General features: G+C 45.3%; 1 protein-coding gene across 3 annotated transcripts in view; it reads right to left on the bottom strand.

Moving 5' to 3' along the window:
* The window catches only part of LOC311111118 (alpha-ketoglutarate-dependent dioxygenase FTO-like), a gene marked incomplete at both ends in the record, with an annotated part of 154,522 nt that extends 141,538 nt beyond the window's left edge, over positions 1-12,984 (bottom strand). The window contains one exon of one of the 3 annotated variants that reach the window (XM_084153800.1): positions 12,925-12,984. In XM_084153800.1, the coding sequence (XP_084009926.1) occupies positions 12,925-12,966 (42 nt within the window). The remainder of the gene's footprint in view (positions 1-12,924) is intronic. The other 2 variants (XM_084153801.1, XM_084153799.1) reach the window with 2 other exon arrangements.
* Between the last annotated feature and the right edge of the window lie 1,299 nt (positions 12,985-14,283).

Raw genomic sequence — 14,283 nt, 5'->3', positions numbered from 1 at the left:
ATTCTGATACAGTGAGTGAAACATATGGGTGATGTTGAGAGGATTTGTCTGTGTGTGTGAGTGAGTGATCACAGTGGAAATGGCTTGTGTTGCTAATCCAGAAACCAGTGTACGACAGGGTAAAGAGCCAGCTCTGTGTTCCATTCACAGTGTTAACAGCACAAGCTGATCAACCCCTTCAGAAGGCAGCTAGTCCCCTTTCCTGTAATTTAGGATCTAGTCTAGATCTGCTGCCTGTCTGCAGCTTCACTGGGGATAAAGATGATTTACAATCCAAATGGAGACTTGGGCTAAATCAGAGGTAAAACAGGGGTGATTCTGACATCTGAAATGGCATTGAATTAGCTATAATCCATTTTGTGAAAAACGAGCATGTTTCCTTCCTATTTCCTTAATTAACCACTATTTACTGGTACAGTATGTTACTAATATCTGAGACTAAAGGGCCAGACAAGAAAACAATAGCTTCTTAGGAAGTGATTCAGTGTCGTTACTGAATCATTACAACGACAGAAAAAATCTAGCCTATTTGTCTCAACTTTACGATTAAGACTCAGATTGCTATTGAATTACTGCACAGATATTATTTGGGAATGTTTACATGGTTTGTGACGGTCTTCCTGGAATCCACCACAAGATAAATTGTCTGTAATGCCATTAGACAAATCCCAAATATGGCAGCAGAAGGCATTTTAGTTTTCTTCTAAAGCCATCCCATCCATTCCTATTCATGGTTTCTTTATTTTCCTTCCTTCACTCATTGTGAACCAAGGATAATATTCTACCAGGAATTGAATGTCTTAATCCTCTTTACACTCTTCCCAGTAGCCTGGATGGTGACAGATTAACAGACCGGACATTTACAAACCCTGGGGACATAGCCTACTGCATGTATGGCTTTAAGTGGACTGGAGGGTTAATATGAAGCCACTAGAAAAGAAAACATTGGAGGTACTGAATATTACTGATGAGCTCCAGGAGAATGGTTGGTGCTGTTGAGCTCGTTCCAGTGTGGGTCAGACCCAGCTCATTTAGCCTAGCCTGAGACAGAAAGTAAAATGGGACTTGGTCACGTACTAGAAGATGTTGGCTGTTCCCAACTTCCCCCACACTGGTCTGAGGGAAGAGGGAGATATCGCCGTGGTTACTGTTCACACTCCTGCTAATTATTAGAGCCAATCAGAGAGGTTAACAGGGCGGAGCCTGAGGAGATCATGTTCTGGGGCATTTAACATCTGGCAGAGATGGAGGTGAATACATTACACACTGGCCTCCTCCAATCCAAATAAAACACTCTGACATCTGAAGTGTACTTAGCACAGGGGGTAGGGAAGGAGGGGTGGTGAGGGAGGGAGGGAGCGAGGGAGGGGTGGTGAGGGAGCATCCCATACGGTGATGTCCAAGTGCCACCTAGTGAAAACTATGTGGCTCGTCCAGTCAAGTGACGGTCCTCCAGGCTCCAGAGGAGAGGGGGTCTGCCCCAGAGAGCAGCCCAGACAGGAGGACCCATCTGGACTGAGAGAGCTCTGTCACAGGCCTCGCTAGCTATGGCACAGTCCAACACGGTCAACACTAAGAAAGATCTACTGCCACCAATGCCAAAAATCAGACTAGGGACCCAATACCACTAACCTACTCTGCGAGAACGTGCAAGTCAATTCCAAATGCTATGATTTTAGGTTATCCAAGGGTTCCAAGTGAATTCAATCTCTAGTAGTAGTGTCATTGTTTCTAGCCCTGCTGTTGGTCCCGGCTGCTATGCTGTGTTTGTTGTGATGGAGAAACAGATACGTGTCTATGGCTGTGTTTAGTAGCTGTGGGCCGGGCGAGTCCCCTCCCCTCATTAGTGGAGGTATAAATCACAGCCCTCCCCGTGCCCAGAGGTGAGAGAGATGAGAGTGGAGGTGAGCCTGAAATAATGCTGATGTCACCCAGGGTCAGACCTCCATTATGGCCGCTTCAAAAACTATTAATCTGGTTTGTAGTCACTTGCCAATAAATAATTACTTCATCTAACCTATGTAATACAGCATGACCAGCAGTCCAGTCAGGTCCAATTGGGTGGGGGAGAGAGTGGTGGGGGAGAGAAGTAGGGGCAGAGAGGGGAGAGAGAGAGAGAGAGAGAGAGAGAGATAGGGGGAGAGAGCCACAAATTACAGGCCCGTCTGCTGCTACTAGGTGACTGATGTACCCCTCACGATCTGGGTATGGCCTTTATACTCTAACACTGATTTAGACACACACACACACACAAATACAAAGCCACTGGTCTGGTGAGCCAAGGCACACACACATTTTTTTGGGGCAATGTGGTCACAATATACTCAGAAATCCCTAAACGGGGTCTGACTATAATAGCTTACTAAAAGATAACACCCATTCCAACCACTAATCACTAAACTGAAACAGCCAGGGTAACTGAGTCCAGTATATTCACTCTAACCAACCAAAACAACACACCAAATGGAACCCCCAATTTCCTAAGTAGTGCACTACTTCTGACCAGAGCCCTGTGGGTCCAGGTCAAAAGTAGTGCACTATATAGGGAATAGGGTGCCATTTGGGACACAGCCAGAGTGTTGTTCTATCTAGTGCGAGGTCGGACAGACGTCCACCTCTCTAACCACTGCTCAACACTGCCACCTAGAGATGTAGGAGAAGCTGCTAGAGTCATCACCAACATGACACCACTCTGATAGTGAAATAAACCCCCACTAGATCCCACTACACACACACACATACCCCCCAACCACCACCAAATCCATGGTAACACACATCACTATATACAATTCTGTGCAGTCCGCCTCCATAAATGTCACAGTAAAGTATGGAATGACATGAATAAATACAACAACCCTGAGTCTCCAGTCAGTCAGTGGAGGCATGGCTGCATCGCTGGCTGTCACAGATGGCATCCCAGGTGGAGATTTAATTAGTTAGGGTTGAAGTCAGTCTCCCTTGTTGTCTGTGGGTCCTCGCTCGGCACGAGCTACTGTAAACATGCTCTATATCCTAATCAGGTGTCACCGCCGCGTTTGATCAGCCTGCTAAAACTTGTCACAAATCCCCGGCAGAGAGAGAGAGGAGTGGGCCTGGGAGGGGGGAGGAGGAGGGAGGAGGGGGGAGGAGGAGGGAGGAGGGGGGAGAACAAAAGGAAGGAGCTGTCAGAGGGAGAGCGAGGGGGGAGACGGAGGAGAGTTTGCCCATTAGCAGCAGTCTCCATCTCTCTCCATCTCTCGCTGGCTGCCCATAGTGAGGAGTCCCCTGGTGACAGACAGCTCCAGGTCTCTGCTATAAAACACAGGGACTAACACACCTGATCACTAGAACAACCACATACCCCAGCAAAACATTCAAGTAGTAAACTAGTTTCTGTTGTTTACCCAAAAAACTGAGATAAGCCTACAAGCTGCACCCCTTTTTGGTTTCTACAAACACTGTTTCAATAGTGGGTCTCTTTCTTTAAAAGCACCAAATCAGAGAGCGACACTGTAGGACACCTCCTCTCCTCCCCTCCAGGCTGAGAGAAGAGAGAAGACAGCAGACAGTGGAGTTGGTATAGGAACACACAAACCATTAGATACTGTTTACCTTTCATTTATGTTGATATTGAATACATTAGCCGATTGAACCTCCTAAGAACACTGCAGAGTGACAAGCCGGAATCCGTCTTTGCAACTGCCATGGCAACGGAGATTACCACGAATAGAAAAAATCTAAAACCTCTGAATAGAACGATACATAAATTAATTAAAGAACACAAAAACAAGTAGAGAATTAAAGTTAGAACATCTGTCAGAGACTTAGCTTCCCATCGTAATGCCAGTGTTAGAACATTTATACCCTTGAAGTGAATGATCCCTTCTTTAATTGACAGTCAAGGAAAAGTGGTTGGAGCAGCATCCTGTAGCCGCTGATAAGAAAGCTTTCCCCCTCTCCCAAAAAAAAACAGTTTAAAGAACCTTGGCATTAATCCCTATTGTCACCCCAGTGCAGTGGAAGGACTTACAAATAGCGATAACTCGACAGAGGCTGTCTGTTCCTGAGGAGTTAGGGACAGGCTAGTCGTCGCATGCTGGAGAATCAGTCACTTAGATTAATACAATCCATATGTGGCGTCAGTCAGGCATGACACTAGACTGTCACTGCATTTACATCCCAGTCCATCCCTACCGTTCTATATGACAATGTATTAAAGAAGGTCCACTCACATCACAAAGAGCCTCTCTCTCTCTCTCTCTCTGTGTGTTGGTGGATAATACTACCAGTCATATGATGTGCTTTACTGGTGATCCTGGAAACAACAACTTTGCAAAGCTTTGTATCACAATTTTTACATACAGAATGGGTGCCACTGCCACTCACACAAGTAGGCCACACACACACACAGACACACAAGCACGTAAACTTGTAGAAACAGTTGTTTATTGAGATAGGAATAGGAGTTGTTTTTGCTTAAGCTTGCTTTGAGAGCATCTGGGCAGAAAACAAAGAGACCACCTAGACTAAACAGCTGTTCATCTAACCAAAAACAGATTATCAAAAACAAACGTGCATCAAAATAATTGATCAAACCACAAACAAAATGATGAGACGACTATTGTGGCAGAATACAAGGCTAATAGATGGGATCTCAGCCACTGCTGCGCCTCAGTGTTTAGGCTGTACGCCTGTGTGACTCCTCCACTTCAGCAGTCCTGAGACAAATGACAGTGGCTGCCCTCGACATTACAGGGCCAGGGCACGCATGACACTAGGGCTGACAACTGAACACACACAACACACCCCTAGCTGCCTTGATAAACACACACACACACACACACACACACACACACACACACACACACACACACACACACACAGCCCAAAACAGCACTGACACAACCTCTCTCCCTCCACCTCCCTCTCTCTCCATCTCACAGGAGACAACCCTGACTTCAGCCCCTTACCCAGGCAAGTGGATCTGACCTGCTGCCCCCCAGTCAGCCTCATCTGAATACACAGAGACAGGAACAGGAGAGGAAGGGAAATCTGCCTATATTATGATGGGAAGAGAGGAGAAGAAGAGAGGAGAGGGGGATGAGATGCCGTCAGGGGGCTCTCTTCTTTATGCACGTATGATCATGTGGTTGACAGCGCCGGTGGGTAGAATTACGGACTGTTGAACAAAAGGTTGGGGTATGGCTGGTTGGTGATGTGATGGTACCTGGATGGGGAGGCAGGCAGGCAGGCAGTGGTGGGGTCTGGCAGTGGTGGACTTATGACAAGCACCACCGCCCGTGCACACACACACACACACGGCACCTCCTCGTCGTCCGCTCGCACCAAAGTCTGTCACTCAGAATGGGCCAAGAACGCTGCACGTTAGTGTGAGCGTGGGGGGCGGAGAGAGGATTGAGGGGGGTTCTGGTCAGAGGTTAAGCGCAGAGAAGACAGCAATGAAAGGCAACTGTCATGCACCAGTGCTCGCTGAGGAGCGGCTGTCTCATGGAGAACATGCAAAGAAGGAATGCTCTCCGAGTCCTGACAACACCCCTCCTCCTCACCCCCTATTACCATCACTATCACACACACAGTACACACACACACAGTATACACACAGTACACACACACAGTACACATACACAGTACACATACAGTACACACACACAGTACACACACACAGTATACACACAGTACACACACACAGTACACATACAGTACACACACACAGTACACACACACACACAGTACACACACACAGTTACCACACACACAGTACACACACACACAGTACACATACAGTACACACACACACACAGTACACACACACACAGTTACCACACACACAGTACACACACACAGTACACACACACACAGTACACACACAGTACACACACACCCCTCAGCCCTTCTAAAACAGAGTGGCGGCACTACGCCACGGAAGGCAATGCCTGCCTGACAGCATGCCAATCAAACTGGCGGCCCCTTCTCTAACATATCATATGCATGACTAAAGTTAGCTGGGCTCATGAACAAAACACACAGGCTGAGAGAGAATCACTGAAAGATTAAGAGGCTACCTGGCTGGCATCAACAGGTATCATGGAATATCCAAATAAATTATCCATCAAATGGTCTTGGCTTATTTGAATATGAAATAAGCCCTGTAATATCTGACTTCAGGTAGAGAAAGGTATTTTATGAATGGTAATTGGTGGGTAAGGCAAGGTAGAGGAAAGGCTCTCCAGCTGGCTAGGTTACACTTGGCTCCAGTGATGGGGCAGGGGGGCACTACCAACCCTCTCCCTTCTCAGTCTCCCCTGGGCAGTGTACTACAGTACTACATGCCAGGTACTTTCATTACACACGTTTATGGAAAATATCTTATGATGTACAAATTAACAGTTACAATTTACAGGGCCTTGTGAAAGTGGCCTCCTGCAGTTTTTGTGAATGGAGGCTATTGGAGCGCTCATCAGAAGCAGATGTTGGGCAAGTCTAACGTTAGCTAACCGCTAGGTAGCTCAGCTTTATTGGAAAGGTGAGTCATTACAAAGGAAAATAAATTCACAAATAAACAGCAATAGAATCCCCACCACCAGCCCTGTAATATAAATGGAGCAGGTGGCTATCATAGGGAAAGCAGGCCTTCTGAGAGCTACAATAGGTAGGCTAGCTTTACTGCTATAGGACCAAGAGCAAAAGAAAGTTAGCCTACATCATGAACGCCAAAGACAGCCTTGAAAGAAGAGACTGAGGATTCTATTGAGGATCCTACTACAGTGTTGTCTAGTCACTGTCCTTGCGACAGTGACTAGGCAATTAGGAAAATGAAATTAGGACTGCTGCAACAGTCTTCTCATCCTCTGTCTCTCCCTACAGTGTGTCCACCCCCCCCCCCCCCCCCCCCCCCCCTCCGCCCACACACACACACATACAGATTCAAATTAAAATAATGACCTCCCTAGATTGAAGCCTTGAGTGGCTAATGAACCCCCCTGAGACTGTGGCCCCTCTGTCTGAGGTGAGCGGATCATTCCCATGTTTATTCAGTACGGCCCCACCACAGCCACACACACACCACCGCGGCCTATTGATCACATTGATTATTCCATGTATATCACCGGTGATAGGGCTCTGTGTGACAGATGAACTCTGGGTCACACTGAATGTAAACTCATTGGCTCTGACAACTGAGATGATCCATAGTCACAGCAGCTCGTTTGGGATTGGGAAAATATGCTGACAACAGTAATAATATCCCAATGCTAATATGAACTGCTAGGTAGAGCTGATGATAGACATGGGATCTGTCAATGGAGCGGGTCGCCCACAGCTAACAAGCTAACAGCCTGCTCAGAACAAAACCTAAGATTGGTGGTAAATATTACTTCTGAAATTGAGCAACTAGGCCTATTTCTACTGACAATCCAGTTAGGTATTACTTCAAAGAAAATCCTGAATAAATGTACCATTTGTCAATAGTAATAGAGTATGAATAAAGTAACTATGTAGAAGACACTAACTCTTTGTTCATCTGCTGGATGAGTTGAACATAACCTGTTATATGTTCATCCTTAGTGTTTCCAACACACACTAAATGGATGGACATGCTGTGTAAAGTGTCATCTATCATATGGCTGCTGTGATGGCTAACATCAGGAGAGGAACCTAGGCTATATCCCAGTGTGCATCCAAAATGTCGCCCTATTCCCAACATAGTGCACTACTTTTGATCAGGGCCCTGGTCAAAAGTAGTGCACTATTTAGGGAATAGGGTGGCATTTGGGATGAATCCTCAAGCTGGTTTTTCCCTCTGGATGTTTAGTAGGATCACAGATGCTCTTAAACACATACATGTACGTGGGCCCCGGCCCTGGCAGCTAGGGCCAGCTGTAGACATGGGACCTGAGACACCACAGAGAGAGCAGCCTGGCCGGGCTGTAAAAGTTGATATCCTCCCAGATGCAAACCAAATGTAGACATCATGAACCTTTAAATTGCCATACATGTAATGCAGACCACTATAAAAGGAGGTAAGGGTAAGGGAGGAGACACGTATGCACAGACACACATCTAGATCACTACACATGAAGAGCCATATTATATACTGCACCACTGTGTGGCTGTTGACAGGGATGTAGGACTACTTCCTGAGAAACCATATTTCAGATATAAACAGTTAATAATGTATCTTACTTCCAGAAAAGGGTAGGATAGCTGGTTCCATGTCAGTGCCATTACTGCAAATAAAGTGTGCTATAAATTTGCTCTTTGTTGCCAAGAGATCAAAGAAACCCTGTAGCTCGCAAAAACAACGGAAAAAACAATAGCAACCCAACTCCTCCTTCCATCACTGACACATTGCCACTGCAAGGCATGGCTTAAAGGCTGTAGTGTTGGGTTGGGTTTACCAAGCTGATCTGTAAACAACACAAAAACATTGAGATATATCCAGGCTAAGCTCCAATAACGAAGACAAGGTATAAAGAGGTAAGGGGGGGGGGGGGGGGGGGGGGGGCCTTATAACCACAGACTAATCAACCCCCCTCATCGTTCTCATATCGGATCAATGAACGACCCGGGGCCTTGGGCCCACTGCCACACCACAGCACAGGCACTACATTACACACAAAACTTCATATTCATTCATTGATTTACTTTTCAGAATAGTATATCATTGAACTCCAATGGGACTAAAAACAGAGGCTGGGGCTGAGGTCAAGCCCACTTGCATGGACAGATGTTTGCACAATATTGATGGCCCAAGCAGAAATAAATGACTAAATATCCCGATCAATACCTCGTTTCCCTAGCCGGCCCTGTGCGACAGCAGATATATAAATACATCTTTATGGCTACAGGAATGGTCCCTAATGAAGAGTGGATAAATGCTCCCCTAAAGGTAAACTCTTTGATTAGCTGAGGCCAGAGGTGACGGCCGGTTGGGGAGGGCAGAGGCGATACGCTGACATGGAAATGCCATACCTTCCATTGCCTGACGAGTCTAATGGTTAAGAGGGGCTAAGTTACTGAGGGGGTAACAAGGATATGACAGGTCACAAGCCTTGAGCAGGTCGTTCTGGGCTACCTGACCTCCTATCCATTTGTAATGATAATAGCACGGATCAGCAGCAATCTCAATCATACTCATAATCAATAACACACATATTGTTTCAGATGTTTGTTCCAATTCTACATGTAGCCTAGCTCTGTTTTGACTGTATCACTGGGCTGGAGAGGAGGATACTGTTGAAACAAATCCTTCATCTCCAGCCACCTCAAGCACAAAGGCCCTAGCTGTCAGTGTTTAAGATGTAAGAAAGAGGAGAGATGAGACTGGAAGATGGAAATTGTAATCAGGCCAGACGATCATCATCATCATCATCATCAGGAGCAGCAGTACTGGGCTCCAGCTCTCTGTCTCCTTCATGGTGAAGAAACAGTGGTGCTGATGACACTGGATAGAGGATCAGGATGGAGCTGCCTGCTCTTATTTACAGCACAGCTCAATTACCCAGGACAACACCAAACAGGCTCATCACTTAGCTTTCCCTTCACTTCTCCACAGTGTCCAACAGGGCCATAAAGAGGGAGGCACCAGATCATTCCCTGCTCCTTAATTAAATGAGAGCAAAGCTGTTGACTTCATTTTCCTCCTCTCCGTAAGCAGCCCCTCCTCATCCTCACCCTCTCACTCAACAAAGGAGCCCCCACCCACATTGAGCTGGCCAGCCCTCCAACCAATGAAGACATCCCGGACACCATCCCTGCTCGGCCCTAAATCAACAGCTGGATAAACAGCCTCCACGGTGGGTTAGTGCCGGTCCCCATGCAGTCACAAGAGGCCGAGGGCCGGGGGGCTCCAGGGGGCCAAGTCGGGAGCCGGTGCCGGATCGACACCTCAACAGCAATAAGTAATTCTGTGTTGGATTAGCAGCATGATGGCCTGATCAATACAGGGTGATACACTCAGGCCATTAGGAATGCAGGGAGGAAATGGGCCCCTCTGGTAATAAAGCAGGCCTTATGTCTGGCTGTTCCTTCATCAGATCTCTCCATTAGTGTAATGGTACTATTATCAGCCACAGCAAAAGACGTATTTTACTAGGGAACCTTTTTTCAGCCGGACGAACCGGGCCGTGCTGGAGGGGGTCTGACGGAGTCAGGGAGGGAGAGCCATGCAGTGAGGAGTGGAGAAATGTCCTCTCTCTCTCTTCCTCCATCTCCAGGCCGGATGTCAATCTATCTCCAGTAGCCTACTTCTGTTTCCTGCCCGGCTCCTAGTGCTCCTTTCCTATTCCTAAGCGTGTTTTATGTCAGCTCCCAACACTATTTCTCCATTATTGGCTCATTAATAGAACTAGCAGCGTGTTAGCGGTGGGTAAGAGGGGGGGAGATGGCCAACGGAGCTGGGGAAAGCTGCTGAATGTGCTGAATGTGACACCCCCTCCTGCTAAAACAACCAGAGCTGACATGACAGCACGCCCGGCATTAGTCGCCATAAATCCTTACCTTAACACTAATTCACAGGGTAACATTTTGTGGGGGGGATTGATTAACCATGTCTGGATGTGTGGCCACATAATCAGCTTTTACCTCTCTAGTTGTTAATTTAACAGAATTGCCAAGGGAAACACAAAACATTTTAATGAGTGTTGAGGAATTAAATACCCTAAACAGCTTGCACTAGCTGCCACAACCAGAGGAAACCAATGAGGCTGATCTGAGCGATGTTCTGGGCTTAGCCAGGACCTCAGCACAACATCTGGTGACCCTATGTGGTCATTACTTAGCCTGACATTCCCCTGAAATATATTTCCTTTTTATTTTTTCCATCATCAACACTTTATACATGTCATCACATAGACAGCAGCTATCATCAAAGACAACGTCAGGGAAGTAGGTTGAGGGTCAATTCCATTTATATTCAGTTTACGCAGAACGTGAATATATAAATCCATATACCTATATTTCTAAAATAACAGACAAGTTTCAATCCATGAATTTCCTTTACAATAATCTGCTGACAGAGAATAACCATTTATTGAGTATATTACAAGTAGGCCTATTAGTTATGCTTTTTAGTTGATGAAACAGACAAACATGAGACAGTGCTGCTCTCAGAAACATGGGTAAGCCATTTTTGTCCGGCACATTGTATTGGATGTGGTTACATTGAGAGTCTGCATTTTAAAACAGGTTGGGAGTTATGTTCAGTAGGCCTTCATGATAAATAGCTTGCCTTCACTAAACTAGCAAAATGACAGGGGGACACATCTCACTGATTGAGTCTAACTGCAAACACACTCACTTATGAGACTACAGTTATATCCCCAGTTATTACATATCATGATAAACTGAACCACTGCACTGTGTCCCTGTCCTGTAACAAGCCACTGGGATTAATGCAGCTCCTCTAATTTGGGTCTGTTCTGTGGTTTTCCAGCCATTTTACCATTACAATACCCCGTCCTCGTTCCTCGATCATCCTTTTATTATTTGTCTAAAAGGGGAAGCAGAACCATTAGCTTGGTCTGAGTCTGCTCTGTGTGTGTGTGTGTGTGTCTGCTCTATGCTACTTGCACCCGCCTGGGGGCCAGCTGGAAAGCATTCTCTCTCTCTCATCTGGTCACCATGGCCGCTCGCTCAGCTCTTCATAAACAGGAGGAACCACGTCCTACATAGTTTCTGTGCTGTCAGACATGATCCAAACACATGTGCCATGGCAGGCTGTGGCGCGGCCAAGGCTGGGAGCTGCTGGGACTGACTGACTTGGAGAGAGCAGACCTGGGTTCAAATACTATTTGCAATTGTTCAAATACTTTGAGTGATTGATCTAGCCTGCCTAGAGTGCCAGATGAGTGGGGTTTGCAGTGTTAGGCCTATTATATTGGTCCATTAAGCCAGTCAAGCTCAATCAATCACAGATAAAGTGTTTTAAACGATTTCGAATAGTATTTGAACCAAGGTCTGGATGAGCCTGAGCAGAGCAGTCTGCATGGGCCCAGCAGTAGGGGTAGCTAAGGAGGTCTGGAGAACAGAACAGCCTTTCCTTTTCCTCCATTTCTCTCCATCTTGTTACACAACCCACAAACACAGCACATCCAGACCAGAACAGAAGACACCACCACTAATCAGAGCAGGCCTCTTTGGCAGTTATGGGGTCTGCTACCTACTATACCGCCTGGGTATGCCCCAAATGTCAATCATATTTTTACACAAACGCCAGTCGATGCTGTTACTATTCATTGCGTTGAACAGCATCCCAGGACAGCATCCAGCAGCCATCATAGTCCTTTGCGTTTGAGCGATGTGAAATGGGCCTATAATCATTATTACCTGCAATAGAATTGTACCATTGGCACACAGCCAGAAGCTGCTCTCCTCCAACTCACAGGATAGTTTAACAACACACTGCAGTCACTCACTAAGCCAGCCTGAAATGTTTACCTATGCATGTAGCCTACTTCATCAAAGATTAGGCTATACAAAGTCCAGAGACTGATGGAATTATACAATTTTGGTGCAAGATTATTCTGATTTTGAGGGAGTCTGACTTGAAAACATTGAAAATCAAAAATATAGGGGACTTTTACCATGCAATGTCTAAATCAATATTCAAGCCTTAATAGTCATCCAATCAGTTTATTGTAGCACCGTCTACACCCATGTTTAAACTGTAATACTGAAAGCAAAAACAGTGTAGGCCTATCTGTAACGATAAAGCTGTTAATAACAGCGATGCTCCATTGTAGGTGAATGAAGAGGAAACCACAATAAAGCCAGAAATCATGCAGGGCGATGTGTAGCTACATAGACAACTGCATCTTTCCAGCCTTCAAAATGACCCAAGCATCACAGCATTTGGAACATAAACTTCTCAGAGAACGAGTCCACTGTGTATCTGCCAGAGCTAAGGGAGAATAACGCTATGAATACCTTTCTCCTCTTCTCGCTCTCACTGCCACCCGATCGTTTCATGTTTCCTAGAGTTGTGTTTACACACTCGCTTTCACTTCAGCTCGCCTTGGTAGTTGTAGTTCCAACATATTCATTACAATAAAACTAGAGCGCTATTAAAGAAACAGAGCACATAAAATGAACGGGTGCGTGTAATAACGATCTAGTTACAAAGACGGGATATGAAAGAATACGTTTCTGATCACAATCTTGTATTTATTTGCTTCGAATGAAAGTGAAAAACTTCATATCCCAAAGCACGGAAAAGAGGAAATACATTCAAGCGTAATTTGACTCAGCGGATGGTGATTCTTGCTGCGCAGTGCGCACAGCGGCTACAATAATACTCGATCTTCAAATCATCTGTAAGCCGTACTATCGTTACAATAACGTAAAATAATTGTATAAATCTGGTAAATCTCGCAGCTGCACTTTTGATGTCGATGCGCGCCCTCAATCTAAAATGAACACAAGTACTTTAGCAAATGAACAGGGCTAAACAATGGTTTAAAACACAAAATACTTCAACACGTTGAACAAATACAAACGAATAAAGTAACTGAAATAATAATTGTCACTTTTATATTTTCGAATAGGCCTAGACAATAAATATTTTCTATATGTATATATATCTTATGTATTATTTTCTATATGTATATATATCTTATGTATCTATATGTATATATATCTTATGTATTATAATTAGCATATTTTAGAAAGTTAGAACAACAAGTTTGGGCATTTTTAACTTTTTTTTTTTGTTGTTGCTGCTTGGGTTTTTTCTTGTGTAGCCTAAATCAAAAGCAGCATTTTGTAACTCGTGTAAAAATAGCAATCATGCCTTTAACATGCGCCAAGACTCCAACACTGCCAAGACTCTTTCAACTCTTGCATCTCAAATCCAGGTGCTTTACTGCGAAAAGGTATGGGCCGCCTCAACATAGACAGACACACATCACTTTCTACTCACCACCAATTGTGAAAGCAAACCATAAGCATGCTGTATATGGGAGCGTTTATGTACAGTATCACATCACATGCAGACAAAATGCCCTCTACCTTGGGTTCATCCAAATACCTCATAACATGCTGTGAATAGTGTTGAAATGTGCTCTGTCCATTATTCCTATCAAAGACAGCGCATATGTGAAAGACATGCACTGCTTCACACACGCACACACACACACACACACACACACACACACACACACACACACACACACACACACACACACACACACACACACACACACACACACACAGAGTGGGGATTGCAAGGTTGGAAACACCTGCTTTGTATTACCATTACAGACTTTGATCAGTGTCTTCATTAGTTTC

This window comes from Coregonus lavaretus (assembly GCF_964263955.1).
Source record: "Coregonus lavaretus genome assembly, chromosome: 37".
NCBI lineage: Eukaryota > Metazoa > Chordata > Actinopteri > Salmoniformes > Salmonidae > Coregonus > Coregonus lavaretus.
Note: the sequence above shows the minus strand (reverse complement) of the source record. Positions and strands in the feature narration are given on the sequence as shown.